Genomic DNA, 19,846 nt, shown 5'->3' with positions numbered 1-19,846 from the left:
ACTACAAAGCTATATTGTATTATAAATGTATGCTTATCAAAATCAGTAACATTATATAGATATGTACATATAGAGCATTTTAAAATATTTAGAGCATGTATTTGCAGAGCACATTTTACTAACTATAAAAGTGTCAAAAATATAAATAAAAAGGAAAAATTTCAGGTTTATTAACATTTTAGGAAACTTTGAAGACTACAGCCTCCCAGATATAAAAAATAAGCAGCTTCTGTGAGAAAGATGTAAAATAATCTAACAGCTTGACTAAATCTTCCTAATGTAAGACTTACATTCCCTTTTATTCTTTCCAGTCAGCTAAAATAAATGTATGTATTTGATATAAGCCTTCAAAATCTTCTGGTCTTCTCCATCTCTAAGATGAAGTAGAAAAAGCAAAACAGACTATACACAATAAAATAATCTTAATTATAAAAGAAAATCATGACAAAATAGTATACTTTGACCCAGTAATCCATTGTAAGATTGTGTGATTTTCTCTTTGGTCCAGAATGGACTTCAGTACCTCATCTGAAGGATTTACAGGGAGCCCTAACTGTGTCTCTAACAGAATCCACACTAGGCCTGCAAAAACGCATGTTTCTAAGGAAGAATAAGTGAAGCAAATACAGTATGAGGCATATGACAATTCACGTGACACCTAAGAAGGAAAACAAAGGTTATGTTCCTTCATTCTGGAAGGTCTCTGCTTCATCTGAAACAGCTGGTGCCAGAAATAGAATCTGGTTTCCCTTGGTACAAGGGGCCATGGAGACAAGACCAAGTATGTTTTCTAAGTGACCACGCAGTAAGCAAAAGCCAGGATTTTCAAGGTTCAGGAAACCTGGACTCCCTCCACATTGTCTGACTAAACGCCTAAGGTAAAAGCAATAGGAACTAGTCCCTCTCCCCAACCCCAGGGAGCTGTAGAGAAGGCTGCCTTAGTGCTCAGCAGAAAAGTAAAGAGAAAGAAAAAAGTATGTGCGCGCGCGCGCGCGCGCGTGTGTGTGTGTGTGTGTGTGTGTGTGTGTGTGTGTGTGTGTGTGTGTTGCTGAGATCAGTCTCAGTGCAGATTTACACCTCAGGCAGATTTTAAAACTCAATGGGAAATTTGGTAACAAGAGAAGTACACATGGAAAACGTCACATACCAGAATAAATTATTCAAAGTATAGTAAAAAGAGACCAAAAAAAGGAAAATGGAGACGGAAGAGTGAAAGAGTGAAAGGTCAATATACAATGAGATGATCTAATACACATTTAGTCAAGACTCTCAGAAGGAGAGAAAATGAGTTGTCAAGGTAATTTCTGAAAAAACAGCATCTGATAACTTTTCAGGAATCATGACACAGGCCACCGATTTAAAAGGGTTGAGAGATCCAAGCAGAATAATTTTTTAAAATTACATTCTGACACATCATAGTAAAATTGCAGGAAATGCAAGACAATAAGAAATTTTTGAAAGCACTCAAGGTGGGAGGACACAAATTAATATTAAAGAAATAGCATCAAAATTTCACCTAACTTCTCAACAGCAATAATGGAAGCTATGAGTGGAATGACATCAATCCGCTAAAGGGGAAAAAATGGAATAAAAGTGATAACAGACGAAAGATAATTCCATATTCAGTTTTAAATTTCCTTCAAGAATAAGAATAAAATAAAAATATATTCACACTAACAGAATCAGATGTTCTCAACAAAAAATTCTCATAAAGGAAAATTTTAGAAGTTGTATATCTGGCAAAAGACAACATCTAAGAAGCAAAAAGGAAGGGAAAACAAGGAAAGTGATTAACAGTAAATAAAATATAAAAGAACATTAACTACTTAAATTAGTAATGAAGTCTAGTGGAATTTTAAAAAACCACAAATTAGAATTAAATTGCCAGATAACGTTTGAGGACATTAACTATACTTAATCATGAAATGTTAAGAGTGTTCCTTTTAAATCAGGATTGAGATAAACATGTTCAGAATTGATAAGAGAATTTAGCAATATAATTGCATGTAAAATCAGTGTATAAAATTCAATTGTATTTCTCTCTTCTGGAAACAGCTAGAAAAAAATCTATTAAAAAATATATGTGTAAAACATATAATAGTATAAAAATACCACATACAGGGCACCTGGGTGGCTCAGTTGGTTGGGCATCTGCCTTTGGCTCAGGTCATGATCCCAGGATCCTGGGATCGAGTCCACAGGGAGCCTGCTTCTCCCTCTGCCTTTCTCTCTCATGAATAAATAAATAAATAAAAATTTTTAAAAATTGACAAGGCTTAAAAAAATACCAAATACATGGAAATAAACCTAACAAAAGATGCACAGTCCCCCTATGAAAGAAACATTCAAACTTCATTGAGAAAATTTTACAAATAACTAAATAAATGGAAGTTATATCTTATTCATAAGTTGGAATCCTTATTATGATAAAGATGTCATTATCCTCAAATTTATCTATAAATTCAAAAAAATCCATTAACCAATCCCAACAAGTTTTTGAAAAAAATATGACACACTCATCCTAAAAATAATATCAACAAAGAAGAACAAATTTGGAAAATTGGTCATGTTGACTATTGTTATTATTAAAATGATGGTAATTAAGTCAGTATGGCGTTGGTATAGAGACAAATAGACCAGTGAAACAGAATAGAAAAGCCAGAAACACCCACTATATGCAGACACTTGATTTATGTAATAGTTGTACTAGCAAAATATTGGAGAAGGATGTTCTTTTCAAAACATGGTGTTGGTCAACTAGGTATTTACATAAAAAAGGAAAATTTACACCTGTACATAACACCATTAATGAAAATCATTTCTACATGTATTATACGAAAGACAAAACAGTAAGTTTTTTAGAAAATCATGTATAAGAATATCTACATGATCTTGAGGTGGACACAGATTTCTTAACCAAAATACAAAAATGACTAATCACAAAAGACTGAGAATAAGTTCTGTTCACTAAATGGCATATATCCCATGATCCAACAATTCCATTCCCAGGTATGTACCTTAGGATATGTGCTAGGATGCTCAGTACAAGAATGTTCATGGAAACATTGTTCATAATAACCGTAAACAGGAAATAATTGAAGTGGCCAACAAGAGAAGAATGAATGGATAGTTCACAGTATGTTAATGAAATGGACTAATGGAGTGAATGAACAAAATCAGCAATGAAATCATAAAATCTTAAAATCATAATGACTATATTAATTTCCAGGACTTCTGTATGATGAAAGGCATCACAAAAACAAAGTTAAAAGACAAGCCACAGACTGAAAGAATTCATAACAAATATTTAGGAATATCAAATATCGATAAGAAAAAACACAAAGATAAATTGGAAAATATATAAACAGATAACTCATAAAAGTAATTCTAATGGTAACAAATATTAAAAGGTGCTGAGTCTCATTAGTTATCAGAGATTTAAAAAAAAACTAGTTATCAGGCAAGTGCCACTTGTGGCCTATTACAATGACAAATATGAAGAAGTCTGATAATATCAGGTGATGGCAAAGATGGGGGAGGTGATACTTTCATATAACTGGTGAAGACAATGTAAACTCTAGAGACCAAGAGCATCAAGTAAAATTCAAGAAGTGAGGAATAAAAAATCCCACTCCAAAGAAGCACTTACCCAGGTATACAAAGAGATATATATAATGATTTTCACTATAGCACTGATTCATTGGCAAAAATTTGGAAAATAAGTAAAACAAGAAGTATTCATTATATAGTAACACTATACAGCCACTAAAATGAATGAAGAAATAATTATCAATAATAAAACATAATTATCGGTATGGATTGAATTAAAAACATAACATCGACTTTTAAAAAATCAAGTCACAGATAAATGAGTTAGGTATAATTACATTTATATTTACATGGAAAATGAAATTTTATATTCATGCATATTAAAGTAGAAAAATGAACTGAAATGATATATACCACAATTATTTTAGTTGGGAGGGCAGATGGTCAAAGAGCTTCACATTCATCTGTTCATCTATTCTTTATTAAAGAAAAATATTTGAAACAAATGTAGCCAAATGTCACCATGCAAGTTTTCTTACATATTCTATAATTCTCATTTTTAAGTTTTTAAAAATTTCTTAAAATCACAATCTTTAAATTATCAACAAACCTTGATCTAGTAACTTCATTTTAGAAACTTTATCCCAAGAAAATAATTTGAAATGCAGAAAGACATTCTATTTTGGCTTAATTTGAAATAGCAAAGGACATAGAAATAACCAAAGTGCTTCACAATATAGTAGTTATTAAATGCTTTCTCTTATGCATTTCACAGATTATTATGGCAACTTAATAGACATTTATAATTATAAAAAAATGCTTATTTTAAACAAAAAGTGTAGAATTTAAAATTTTAGAAAGATATGATCACTATAAATTATGAATATTTATTTTAAAAATAGTAAATATATAGATGTACATATTTTAGAACTACATGTGATTTTAAAGAAATTATTCATAATATTCTGTACTTTTTAAATTCTATAATGCATATGGGTCTGCTAGTTTAATAAAATGAAAGTTTTTTCGGACTTACTTTGATTTATTTTTCCTTCTTTTCCTTAAATTTTGAATTTTAAACCTCAAGAGTTTTTCATGATAAGAGGAAGATATCACTCCTAATTTATTAATCATGGGTGATTTGTTAACAGGCATATTCACAGATCATAAACCTAAAGAAAAATATTAAATTTTATGTTAGAATACAAATGCACTTATAGTACCAAATAATACATTATATGCAAATTCATGATTTGTGGGGAAAAGGGTGGCAAGAAGGAAAACCAGGCTAAGAAAGAAATTATAATAAGGAAGAATTTAAATTTAAATTTAAAATGTCAGAACCAGGAGTCAAACCCAACTTTGAATTGAAAACCCATGTTCTTTCTATTATGTTAGTATTAAAAACTTATCTTTTCATATAATACTTAGCCTTTATTATACTTTAGCTGTTTTATCAGCAAAACCATTGGAAGAACATCATGGCATAGTAGTTAAGAGGATACAATCAAACTGATTTACTTAATTACCCTGTGTCTCAGTTTCCCCACTTGTACAATGGGAATAGTACCTCCTTACAGAGTTGCTATAAGAAATAAACAGGTCAATATATGTACATTGGTTAGAATAGAGCTTAGTATATAAGAAGCTTTATGTGGGGGCTTGTAATCATTATTAGATTACTATGCTTTCTGTTTTTTAAAATTACTTGTAAACTTTTTTTGTCTTCTGTCTTCTTACCAGTTAGATTATGCTTTCTCAGCTTGTCCTCACATCCAGATTTATTTTCTTTTTGAAGAATGTCTGAATACATTTTATGAGTATAAGACCAAAACTAGAAGACACTATTTTTGTTTAGTGCAGTATTTAAATAGCAAAATGAAGTAATGAAATAGGTAGTCAGATTTACACTGAACTATTTTGCACTTAATTTTTAAGCTAGGTAATTTTTAAAACTTATCATTAATTAAGGTTCTAGCAGGAAGCTGACAGCACACTCAAATGGAGTAACTAAATAAAGAGATTCCAAAGAGATGGGCAGAGTTATTCAAATAAAAAAAAATACAATACAATAAAACCTGAGATGGTGCCTTCTCAGGGTCTGGAAGAAGGGGGTGAGCCCACCACTCTTGGAACCGGGGGAAAGAAGGACCCAGAAAGAATAGCTGTAGGAAAGTGGTGTTTAATAAAAAACTTTGGCCTTTGATCTAGACATGCAGCCCATCTGAGGTTGCCTGCTAAGAGGAAGGCCGGAGAACAGGAACTTTGATCTCACTCTCCTGCTCTCCACTCCAATCACCTGCCTGCACTTCCCATTAGCTAAGCCAAACTAGAAGCCAGAGAAGGTATAAGGCAGAGTGGAGAAGGATGGAAAATGGATCTGGATGGCCAATGGGAAAATATCCAGTACAAAATGGATTATAAACACAAAATATTATTATCTCTTGCTATTGGTTATAGCAAGGTCTGCTTCTAATAATCTATATCCATTAGAATATAAAATAAATGTATTTTTAAGGCAGCAGCTATACGGGGCTATATATAGGGATGTCCTTTAGAGTGACCCTAATTTTAATATACAATATAAGTTATTCCCAAACCGGACTAATATACTCAGGAGTTTAATTTTTAACAGTGAACATCACCACATTGGATTCACATCGGATATTTCTACCTTAAAAGGAACTCGGGAAAATAATTACAATCATTAATGATGGAAATAAAGTACACATAAGCATCAAACAACAATAATAAAGACATAGGGATAGTCAAAGAGTTAATTTGATAAATATGGTAACAAATGTTGCAAATTTACTGTTGCTGTTATGTTTGACAAGTATTTATTGTGAGTCACATAAAATTATGAAGATAAGATGTTTAATTACACTAAGACAAAGTCTTCAAAAGAAGAAAAAAGAAACCTACAATTCTTAAAACATATTTCAGAAATAGAGTTTAGAAATGCAAATTTGAGTCAGACATACTCTAAGATAAATTACTTTTAAAAATTTAATTCCAAATGAATAGAAAAGAAAAAATACAGGCAACCTAGGAAGAAAAATAACTGAAGGGAAATTGAATGGAAAGCAAACTGGTCTTTGTGTGCATGTGTTAGGCGTACTGACAGAGAACTCTTAGCCATTTAGTGATATATTTTATAGGACTGACTATAGTCAGTCATATTTTTTGAGATTTCAAGAAGTTAGAGAATAATTGTTTGAACTAATCATTGAAGCTATTTTCCAAAGATCTTGCTCATCTGCTGGTACTAGTGTTAAGTATTTGCACCATCTACTCAACATGCAAGTTCCACAATACCCTGTTGATGAGACTCCCCCAGATTGGATGGGTGGAAAATGTCAAGTTGCTGTAGAAGTTTCTACAAGCTTCCTCTCTATTTCTGCCTTATTTTGGGATTACCAATCTTGAAAGTAACAGTGCTAGTGCTTAACCAACAATAGTTTGTCATTCAAATACTATCTGAATAGCAATGTGATATAGAAGAAAGACAGGATGACTCACCAATGTATTTTATTAGTTAGGATTGCTTTTGACTAAGAGTAAAAGAAACAACAATCAAATAATCTCAAGTTTCTCAAAAGAAAAGATGAATATCTTCAAAAATGTTTCCCGTTGAGATGTTAGAATTAAATCCTCAGTGGGGTAAATAAACAAAACAAGGTTTAAAATGACTCCCCTCCCCCCAAAGATACCTCAAAATAGAGAATCTAAAAATGTTATCAACTTTAACAAAATTTTTATTTTTTTCATAAGAATATTCTTCATTAAGGGGTGCCTGGGTGGCTAAGTTGGTTAAGCGTCTGACTCTTGATCTTAGGGTCATGAGTTCAAGCCCCTCGCTGGGCTACACACTGGGCATGGAGACTACTTAAAAAAAAAAAAATACAAACACAGATATTTCATCAATTTCTCAGTAGAATCCAAACCCTGAAGCTATCAACAAGGAATTCGTGTTGTTGTTGTTATTATTATTATTATTGTGTGTACAGTAGGGCCTTTTTGCATTGTTTTAATGTAACTGGAGTCACATATACTAATGATTAGTGGAGCCATCACACCAAGGTTCTACCACCCTATTTAATAAAAAGTTTTGTTGAACCATTTGTTAAAACCTACTAGGGTAATCATTTGTACCATTTTATTCCTTCTCAGGACAGTTACATGCAGGGATGTTGACTGGTGAATTGTATAAAAGGGGCAGAGAGAGGCATATATCAAGCTCTTTAGTGACACCACCTTAAAACAAGAAAAGTAAAATGACGACAAGAATTTTTATTTTTCTGCTATCACATACAAGACACATTTCTTTTATTTTGCTGAGAAATCACAATCATTAAATGTAAAGAGATTAGAATGGTGACTTATTAAATTGGATTATTTCACTTTTATATCATCATCAAGAAATAGACATTTTTCCTGAATCAGCAAAACATGATGTAAATTTAAAATGAGCTTTTTTATAAGTTAAATAGATCTTTAAGATTTAAATGCCCTTATATTCTCTATAGTACCCAAAACATATGGTCCTGACTGAATTTGTGGATTGAAATGAAAACAAAATCTTAAGTGAATAAAAATGATCTTAAAGATTGGATTGCTCTCCTTTTTAAATAAAGTCTTCCCTCAAATACTGAAATGAGAGGTAAAAAAAAAAATCATTATTTTTGACAGCAACTATTTCTTAGACCCACGTCTTCATTTGCTCTAATTTTCTTGATTTATACAGCACTCCACCGCAGAGGATGGTCTACAGTAACTCACATTTTCTCTACCACTTTCCAGGGATAGTTATAATTTAAATAAATTCCACAGATTTACTTTGCATATTTATCTGAAGTGGGCAAAAAGACAGCGTGATTTCACCCTTTACTTCTATCAGATATGATTTTTATATTAAATTATATCTACTCTTAAATTTATTCCAGTGCAGAACATCCAGTATCTAGAATCTAGTTTCTGTTGTGCCAGCACTGAGATCATCTTCCCAAGGCTGACAACGATTTCCAGGTAAACAATTCCATGAAGAGTTTTTCAGTACTGATCTCGCCTGATCCCACCATAGTAACTGACTCTGCCTACCATCCCTTCTAGAAATAAGTGTCTTCTTTTTTCATTTATCATGACACTCTACCCTTGGCTTATCTCTCCCTACTTCTGTGAGGTCTCCTTCTCACACTTCTGTATGGTGTAGCAGGGACAGCTTGCTTTCAATTCTCACACCAGCACAGATTACATCTGGGTCACTGTGCAAATCACTTCACTGTCAGGTACCTCAGTTTCTTCATCTATAAATAGGGATTATAATAGTATCTGGCAAGGTGGCCACAAATGAAGGAATGCTGGTAGCCACAGAAGCTGAATGAAGCAAGGAACAGATTTTTCCCCTAGAGCCTCTGGAGGAAGTGCAGCTCTGCCTATACCTTGATTTCTGCCTAGTGAAACTGATTTTGGACTTCTGGCTTCCAGAACTGTGAGAAAATGAATTTTATGCCACCAAGTTTGTGGTAATTTGTTACAGCAACCATAGGAAACTAATATACAATTCATTGATACCTTCATAAATACAGCAAATGTATTTTTTTAATATTGATTTTAGATGTAATGGAAAATTAAAATAAAAAGGCTAATTGCTCAAAATAATAATAATAACAATAGTATCTCCTGTGAATGAGTCATTACTATCCAAATGAAGAGTAATACTCATTACTTACTATTTGTTCTTTGTACAATATTCCTCTAATTAATCATAGAAATGCATCAAGTAATACATATTTCAGACATAAAAATATTATATAATTAATACATCACAATGTATCAACTTAACTGATAATTGTTAAATCTGAGCTAAAAGTAAATGGGGATTAATTTACTAATCTCCCAACTTTTCTGCACGATTAAAGTTTTATATAATAACATTTTTTAGAGTATTGATTCACACTTACATAGACTTAATTTCTTCTCAGTATTTAATTAAAAGTCACAGGGCCACCATATATAATATCATATAGATAGACAAATAAATATGATATGATATATATCAGATTCTCTCTAATCATTTAATCAACTCCAAAACAGACATATCATAATATTTTATGATAACCAAAAGAATAAACAGAACACTTAAACAAAAACTGCTTTTAAAACTGTTAATATAATTATTTAAATTAGCTTGTCATTTTCTTTTATTATTATGCTCATTCTTTCTCCCCAGAACACCTTCCTAAAGTTTTCCATAATTTTATTATTTTTATGCCTTTTTAGAGTTTCAACAATATTAGCAGATCCTATGCAAAAGAGATAAATTTCTAAACCACTCAAGGTTACAGGATTTGAATCATTATGGAAAAATAAATTTACAGGGAAATCTCACCTATTAACATAGCTGCAAAAATTCTAAATAAAACACAAGGAAACCAAATCTAGCAATGTCAATAAAAAATAATTCATTACAACTGAGAGGAATTAGTCTAGAAGAGCCAGGATGATTTAATATTATAAAAATCTATTATCACAGGCCACAACATTGATGAACTTAAGACAAAAAAGTAGAAAATATTTTTATATACACTAAGGATTAATTAATTAAATCCAGTATTCATTCATGATTATAAAAAAATAAAATAAAATAAAAAAACTCTGCAAGCTAGGGATCTCAGTTTTCCTTAATTTAATTAAAGCTACCTAAAAAAAACCTAAAAGAAACATGAAATTAACAACAAAATTTTAGAAGCTTTATCTGAGAAGCCAAGAACAATATAAAGGATATTCATATTCTTCTGACTTAATTCAACATTTTATAAGCAGTCCTAGCCAAGAAAAAAAGAAAGAAAGAAAAAGAAGAAAGAGGTATAAATATGGGAAAAGAGGGACAGTATATTTATTTGAAAAATACATAAAAATCTCAGAAGAATCTGCACATACAAAAAATACATTACATCCAGGGGCGCCTGGTGGCTCAGTCAGTTGAGCGTCTGCCTTTGGCTCAGGTCATGATCCCAGGGCCCTGGGATCGAGCCCCACATCAGGCTCTCTGCTCAGCGGGAGCCTGCTTCTCCCTCTCCCTGCTGCTCCCCCTGCTTGTGCTCTCTCTCCATCAAATAAATAAATAAAAGCTTTTAAAAAAATAGATTACATCCAATTAAAAAAAGATTTCTGAATAAACAGTATATAAAAAAAGTAGTGATACGTAATTCAATGCCACTAAAGATGACTAATTAACACAAGCTTTTGGCTCCTGTCTTTAAAAACAACTTTGTAGGGGCGCCTGGGTGGCTCAGTCAGTTAAGCGTCGGCCTTCTGCTCAGGTCATGATCCCAGGGTCCTGGGATCGAGCCCCGTATCGGGCTCCCTGCTCAGAGGAAAGCCTGCTTCTCCCTCTGACCCTCCCCGCTCCTCTGCTGCTTTCTCTCTCTCTCTCTCAAATAAATAAATAAAATCTTTAAAAAAAAATACTTAGAATTAAATGATAATAAAAACATTGCATATAAAAATATATTTAATAGGATTCTTCTCAGTAATAAAAAGCAAACTACTGCTACATGCACCAAAAATACATTGAGTAAAAGAAGCCAAACACAAAAGTGTACAGATTATATGATTCCAAATACATGAAGTTTAAGAACAGGCAAAGCTATTCCATGGTGATGGTCTATGAGAGGATGAGACTTGGGGCTGGAGACTGAATGGAAGGTACAGATGGAAATGTTAGATGTTGGAGGTGCTAACACGAGCATGAATATGTACCAAAACTCAGTGTAGCAGACCACATTTTTTCAAAATGATACAGCAATATCTCCCATACTATATGTTGTTCTGCAGTGTGGCCTTGTCACCCCTCAAGAGAGATGGAGTCTAATTTACTCTCCCCATGAATCTGGGCCTAACTTAGTGACTTGCTGGAATGACAGGATGTGACAGAAGCAAGACTGTGGCACAATGAAACTAGACCATAAAAAAGCCTCGCTGTTTCCTTCTAGGTCTCCTAAGGATGTTCTCTCAGAGTCCAGCCACCAGGATGGGAGGCCAACATCACATGGAAAGCCATGCATAAGAGCTCTGGTTGATACTCGAGCTGAGTACCCAGCCAGGCCCCAGGTGACAGCAAGCAGCAACTGCCAGCCACATACTGAGCCATGGACATCCAGCCCAGCAAAGCCTTTGGATGACTAGAGCCTCAGCTGACATCGAACTGAAATCACAGGAGAGACCCCAGATGAGAGTTACCCAATTGTGTATAATCAACTCCAGGACCATGAGAGTTGATTTTTAAAAAAATTATTTAAGCCACTAAGTTTTAGAATGGTTGCGGCCAAAAATACCCAGAATACTCACTGAATCGTACAACGAACATTCATGCATTTCACTATAGGCAAATTTTACCTCAATAAAAATAAGACTGTAGGAGAATATATTATATTAGAATTAAATTTACTGACATAAACAGAAGGTAAAAATGACAATGGTTCAGACAAGATAGAAGCATATTTCTCTGATGTTAAACATTCTTTTAACTCCAAACCTAGACAATTTGGGATCTGTTTGGCAGCTTCACACTCACAAGAAACCAGGGCTGCATCTAAATCTTGCTTTCATGGTCATTGTCAGGCCTCACCTTGCTTCGTGTTTTTCACTGGCTTGTGTAGCATCAAAACAGTGGGGAGGCACTATATGTCGCTATGTTGTATTGATTCCCATCTTCAAAGGAGCTCTGTTAATCAAGCCTCCTTCTAATCCCTTCTGCCATTCTCCTAAATCAGAACACTATTACCTTTGTCCTAGACTAATACCATAACTTCTTATCTTCCAGTCTCCTTCTGATCTCTCTTCCTCTAGCCTCATCTTTTATATGACTGCCCGAGTAACTTTTCCAAATACAAATCTCCTGATCGTTGCCTTCTTCCCCCAGACTCCCTTCTCCTGTTTAAAACCCTTTAATATAGCCCTATCGCCAACAATAAAAATCCAAACTCAGACTAGGGAATATTCAGATTGCTGGAGCATAAAGTTTGAGTATGTGAATTATATTGACATCAACTGTGTTTTTTAAAATAGCTAATTATTTTATTTGCCACTGCAAAATTAAATTATATGTATCAGTTATAAATCTTAATTACAGACATTTTGTGCAAAATATGATGGGAACTAGATTATCTCATCCATTCTGGGGCCCTACACTTATATTAAAAACAAATGATCTATTTTACCAAGTGGCATGAGGGGAAAAGTGAGGAGATATAAAACTATGTCCCTTTTGGAAATGGTTAAAAGACTAAAAAGGTTTAGTTTGTAAGAGAAGTATGAGTGATGGAGTATCATAGATGCCTCTTAAATATGATGGCTTTATGTATTTTAAGAACTCTTCCTTTTGGTTTGTACTTCTCTATTCTTGCCTGATTTTCTCCAAAGCAGAAAGCTAAAACTGCCTTTAGTCTCTGGCTCCACTCCATCTTAAAAAAGCAAAAACAAAAAATTAACCTCACTAAAGAGATGACACTGGGTGCCTGTAAGGAGGAAAAAAGCTTTGGGGATTGTGGGGAGAGATGTTTCCTGGAAGGTAACAGAGGTCATTCAGAGCCATCTCCTTTCTTGTAGTAGCATCCCCTGGAGGTGACTGTACCATGGAAGAAATGTCTGGGTACTGCATCTTGAAAGACTGGATCCCACAGCATAAGAGAGGCATAAAAATCTTCTCCAAGCCTCACTGTGGCCCAGAAGTTATGCCAAAACAGAGAGGACCACATAGATGTGACAATTGCCCCAATGCCTCATGGTGACTCTCCAATGTTTTCTTGACATGTGAGTACCTAGGACCTTTGTATAACCCCAGGGCAGGGGCAAGACTAATCAAAACTGAGACTGAATATCTACAGTCAAGCACAATAGAGGCTTGGAGTATACACAGTCAATTTAAACAAAGTACAGAAATATTTCTTCCAATACATAAATCCACTGACTATGATTCATAACTAGTACATGTATTTTAATTTTGTAGTAGCAAGTAAAATAATTATTCATAATTAATATGAAATAGGGATATTAAAGATACTGAAAACTGAAGTTTTAAAATATTTACAGATGATTTACAAAGCCTTGGACAATGAGGAAAATGAACTAAAAAGTACCAGTAAAGTTTAAACAGGAACTACTTTCATTCATCACTCATCAATCTCTTATTTACTCATTTATTCAGGAAAATTGCAATGATCTAATACTTAAGTAATATAGTCTTGTTCTGACTGAAATATGTTAAATCTCTTTTACTCACTGTGAAAGGATTTGAATCTAAAATGTAACCATAGGATATGGAATGGAGAATATCAAACATACACCATCAGGCAAATGAAACTCAAGAAATGAGAGACTGGTTCCCCTGTAAATGCCTGGCTTTCAGAATATGGGAACTTATTTGCCTACCAATGAACATCCACCAAGAATCTTTCCCCATCCCAAAAGCAATGAACTTACTGCTTGGACTCTGGTTGGACTTCCCCCTTCTCTGCACTCCTGTCCAATAATATAGTTCACCCCAAACCTTCAACAAATCTGCCTGTAGTTTGCTATAGTTTGTGTTTCCCAAATTGCAATTTCTCTACTATTCCTGAATAAACTCAATTTCTGGTTATTCGAGTTTGCCTCAGTTTACCTCTTTATTTAGGTTGATATTCATCATAGGAAGCCATTTGACTTTGATATAAACTACTAATGTGATCAATGGTCTGTGAAGAAATTGCAAAAATGGATGTAATTTTCCATGAATTATTTTATTGGGTTTTTGCTTATGCCAGTACTTTTTACTCATTTGCAACATTCAATAGAGAAGATGAAATAAAGAAAACTACACACACACACACACGCACTAACATATAAACTAGAAATAAGAGAATGTTTTTGACCATTTTATATTTAGCATTGTCAAACAATATTCACATTATTCATTTCAAGTGGTTGCCAGTTAGGGAATTCAATTTGGTTTGGTTTTCACAAAAATAAAAGTGCTAATGATGTCTGAGCTTCCTGTGTTTGGAAGATAATTAAAATATGGTCTCTCCTGGGGAGGGTATGTGCTATGGTGAGCACTGTGAATTGTGTAAGACTGTTGAATCACAGACCTGTACCTCTGAAACAAATAATACATTATATGTTAAAAAAAAAAAAAGAAGAAGAAGATAGCAGGAAGGGAAAAATGAAGGGGGGCAATCGGAGGGGGAGACAAACCACAAGAGACTATGGACTCTGAGAAACAAACTGAGGGTTCTAGAGGGGAGGGATGGGGGGATGGGTTAGCCTGGTGATGAGTATTAAAGAGGGCATGTATTGAATGGAGCACTGGGTGTTATATGCAAACAATGAATCATGGAACACTACATCAAAAACTAATGATGTAGGGGAGGAGGGAAAGATGGCGGAGGAGTAGGGGACCCTATTTCAACTGGTCCCCGGAATTGAGCTGGATATCTACCAGACCACTCTGAGCACCCACGAAACCAGCCTGAGATGTAAGAAGATCTGGATCTTTACAAACAGAATATCACAGGCGGTTGGTTTTGAGGTAGGAAGCGGAGAGCCGTGATTCTGCGGGCAGATATCGGAGGATAAATGGCGGCGGGAGGGTGCCTGGACGTGGGGATCCTACACCGCTGGTGAGTGACAGCCTCGCGCGCTGGGGACAGGGCACAGACTCGCAGACCTGTAGCGGCGGGGAAAGGACTTTAGGGCAGCCCCCGGGGTGGAAAACCAGACCGGCGGGGTCGCGCACCCGCGAACTGCAGCCCTCCGGACAGAAACCCGGAGCGACGGTCGCGCGCACGCAAACTGCAGCCTCCGAGTTGGAAACCCGGTGCACCAGGGACACACCGGTGAACTGCAACCCCCGGGGTGGAAACCCCGAGAGGCGGAGTCGCGTGCGCGCGCGAACTGGGTGTGGCTGGCGGTTTTAGAAGCACAAAGATTGGATCTCTTTCCAATCTTTGGAAAGATTGGAAATGTCTGGGTACTGCATCTTGCCGCGACCTGGAGGCAGGACTGGGAGCACTGCGGAGGGCCGCACAACCCAGGACACTGCAGTTTATAGCAGCACGGACAGAAACGGAGACAGTGTGGCCTGGAGAGCTCACTGAAGAACAGACTGTGGTCTCTCTGCTCTGAGGCAGAGGGTTGGAAACGGTCTCTTCTGCTCTGACTCGCGGAAGAGACGCGGAAAGCCGCCAGGGAAAGGCGCCAGAGAACAAAAGCCCCAAAGACTGATTCCCACTGAGCTCATCCCCTGCCACAGGGGCGCAGGGAACTCCGCCCAAACAGGGTTGCCTGAGTAACAGCACGGCAGGCCCCTCCCGCAGAAGACAGGCTGGGAAAACAAGAGGCCAGCAACCCTAAGGTCCCAAGAAAACAGGTGCATCTTGCTTGGGTTCTGGTCATTAATTTGGACTCTATACATTCCCTCAAACACCCATCAACAGAATGACTAGGAGGAGGAGCCCCCAAAACAGAAAAGACTCAGAGATTATGACTTATGCTGCAGATTTACAAATGGATGCAGATATAACCAAGATGTCAGAGATGGAATTCAGGCTAGCAGTTGTGAAGACAATGGCTAGAATGGAGAAATCAATTAATGGCAACATAGAGTCTCTAAGGGCAGAAATAAAAGGTGAATTGGCAGAACTTAAAAATGCTATCAATGAGATCCAATCCAATCTAGATAATCTAACAGCTAGGGTAACTGAGACAGAAGAGAGAATAAGCGACCTGGAAGACAATATAATAGATAAAAAGGGAAAAGAGGAGGCCAGGGAAAAACAACTCAGAATCCATGAAAATAGAATCAGAGAAATAATTGACACCATGAGGCGTTCCAATGTCAGAACAATTGGAATCCCGGAGGGAGTGGAGAGAGAGAGAGGACTAGAAGATGTATTTGAGCAAATCGTAGCTGAGAACTTCCCTAATCTGGGGAATGAAACAAACATTCGAGTCCTAGAGGCAGAGAGGACCCCTCCTAAGATCAAGGAAAACAGGCCAACACCCCGGCATGTAATAGTAAAACTTGCAAATCTTAGAACCAAGGAAACCATCTTAAGGGCAGTTAGGGCAAAGGGATTCCTTACGTACAGAGGGAGGAACATCAGAATAACGTCAGACCTATCCACAGAGACCTGGCAAGCCAGAAAGGCCTGGCAAGACATATTCAGGGTACTAAATGAGAAGAACATGCAGCCAAGGATACTTTATCCGGCAAGGCTTTCATTTAGAATGGATGGAGAGATGCAGAGCTTCCACGACCGGCAGAAGTTGAAAGAATATGTGACCACTAAGCCGGCCCTGCAAGAAATATTAAGGGGGGTTCTATAAAAAGGAGAAAGACCCCAAGAGTGATCTACAACAGAAATTTACAGGGACAATCTATAAAAACAACGTCTTCACAGGCAACATGATGACAATTAATTCATATCTTTCAATAATCACTCTCAACATGAATGGCCTAAACGCACCCATAAAACGGCACAGGGTTGCAGATTGGATAAAAAGACAGGACCCATCCATATGCTGTCTACAAGAGACTCATTTTGAACCTAAAGATACATCCAGACTGAAAGTGAAGGGATGGAGATCTATCTTCCATGCCAGCGGACCTCAAAAGAAAGCTGGGGTAGCAATTCTTATATCAGACAAATTAGATTTTAAACTAAAGTCTGTAATAAGAGACACAGAAGGACACTATATCATTCTTAAAGGGTCTATCCAACAAGAAGATCTAACAATTGTAAAGATCTATGCCCCCAACATGGGAACAGCCATCTACATAAGCCAACTGTTAACCAAAATAAAGAGTCATATTGATAACAATACGTTAATTGTAGGAGACCTCAATGCTCCACTCTCAGCAATGGACAGATCATCTAAGCAGAAAATCAACAAGGAAACAAGAGCTTTGAATGATACATTGGACCAGATGGACCTCATAGATATTTACAGAACATTCCACCCTAAAACAACAGAATACTCATTCTTCTCGAACACACATGGAACTTTCTCCAGAATAGACCATATACTGGGTCACAAATCAGGTCTCAACCAATACCAAAAGATTGAGATTATTCCCTGCATATTCTCAGACCACAATGCTCTAAAACTGGAACTCAATCACAAGAAAAAATTTGGCAGAAATTCAAACACTTGGAAGCTAAAGACCACTCTGCTCAAGAATGTTTGGGTCAACCAAGAAATCAAAGAAGAACTTAAACAATTCATGGAAATCAATGAGAACAAAAACACATCGGTCCAAAACCTATGGGATACTGCAAAGGTGGTCCTAAGGGGGTAATACATAGCCATCCAAGCCTCACTCAAAAAAATAGAAAAATCCCGAATTCACCAACTAACTCTACACCTTAAAGAACTAGAGAAAAAGCAACAAACGACGCCTAAGCCACGCATTAGAAGAGAAATAATTAAAATTAGAGCAGAAATCAATGAATTAGAAACCAGAAACACAGTAGATCAGATCAATGAAACTAGAAGTTGGTTCTTTGAAAGAATTAATAAGATTGATAAACCACTGGCCAGACTTATCCAAAAGAAAAGAGAAAGGACCCAAATTAATAAAATTATGAATGAAAGGGGAAAGATCACGACTAACACCAAGGAAATAGAAACAATTATTAGAAATTATTATCAACAACTATATGCCAATAAACTGAGCAATCTGGATGAAATGGAGGCCTTCCTGGAAACCTATAAGCTGCCAAGACTGAAACAGGAAGAAATTGACAACCTGAATAGGACAATAACCAGTAACGAGATTGAAGCAGTGATCAAAAACCTCCCAAAAAACAAAGTCCAGGGCCTGATGGATTCCCTGGGGAATTCTACCAAACATTCAAAGAAGAAATAATACCTATTCTACTGAAGCTGTTTCAAAAAATAGAAACAGAAGGAAAACTTCCAAACTCATTCTATGAGGCCAGCATTACCTTAATCCCCAAACCAGGCAAAGACCCCATCAAAAAGGAGAATTTCAGACTGATATCCCTGATGAATATGGATTCCAAAATCCTCAACAAAATCCTAGCTAATAGGATCCAACAATACATTAAAAGGATCATCCACCACGACCAAGTGGGATTTATCCCCAGGATGCAAGGGAGGTTCAACATTCACAAATCAATCAATGTCATAGAACACATTAATAAGAGGAGAGAGAAGAACCATATGGTCCTCTCAATTGATGCAGAAAAAGCATTTGACAAAATACAACATCCTTTCCTGATTAAAACTCTCCAGAGTATAGGGATAGAGGGAACATTCCTCAAGCTCATAAAATCCATCTATGAGAAACCCACAGTGAATATCATCCTCAATGGGGAAAAGATGAGAGCCTTTCCCTTAAGATCAGGAACACGTCAAGGGTGCCCACTCTCACCACTGTTGTTCAACATAGTACTAGAAGTCCTAGCAACAGCAATCAGACAACAAAAAGAAATAAAAGGTATTCAAATTGGCAAAGAAGTCAAACTCTCTCTTTTCACAGACGACATGATACTTTATGTGGAAAACCCAAAAGACTCCACCCCCAAATTACTAGAACTCAGACAGCAATTCAGTAATGTGGCAGGATACAAAATCAATGCACAGAAATCAGTTGCTTTCTTATACACTAACAATGCAACTGTAGAAAGAGAAATTAGAGAAACGATTCCATTTACAATAGCACCAAAAACCATAAGATACCTCGGAATAAACCTAACCAAAGAGGTAAAGGATCTATACTCTAGGAACTACAAAACACTCATGAAAGAAATTGAAGAAGACACAAAAAGATGGAAAAATATTCCATGCTCATGGATCGGAAGAATAAACATTGTTAAAATGTCTATGCTACCCAGAGCAATCTATACCTTCAATGCCATCCCGATCAAAATTCCAATGACATTTTTCAAAGTGCTGGAACAAACAATCCTAAAATTTGTATGGAATCAGAAAAGACCCCAAATCGCCAAGGAGATGTTGAAAAAGAAAAACAAAGCTGGGGGCATCACATTGCCCAATTTCAAGCTATATTACAAAGCTGTGATCACCAAGACAGCATGGTACTGGCACAAAAACAGACATACAGACCAATGGAACAGAATAGAGAACCCAGATATGGACCCTCAACTCTATGGTCAAATAATCTTTGACAAAGCAGGAAAAAACATGCAATGGAAAAAAGACAGTCTCTTCAATAAATGGTGCTGGGAAAATTGGACAGCCACATGCAGAAGAATGAAACTCGACCATT

The 19,846-nt window shown here is 36.0% G+C and overlaps 1 protein-coding gene across 1 annotated transcript in view; it reads right to left on the bottom strand.

The window, feature by feature from the left end:
• TMEM232 (transmembrane protein 232) overlaps positions 1-19,846 on the bottom strand; it is a 248,137-nt gene that overhangs the window by 214,211 nt on the left and 14,080 nt on the right. The window contains exon 2 of the mRNA XM_032403542.1: positions 4,586-4,712. Coding sequence (XP_032259433.1) covers positions 4,586-4,712 — 127 coding nt within the window. The remainder of the gene's footprint in view (positions 1-4,585; positions 4,713-19,846) is intronic.

The sequence above is a fragment of the Phoca vitulina genome, unplaced genomic scaffold (assembly GCF_004348235.1).
Source record: "Phoca vitulina isolate PV1807 unplaced genomic scaffold, GSC_HSeal_1.0 scaffold6, whole genome shotgun sequence".
NCBI lineage: Eukaryota > Metazoa > Chordata > Mammalia > Carnivora > Phocidae > Phoca > Phoca vitulina.
This window is presented reverse-complemented; position numbering and strand designations above follow the sequence as displayed.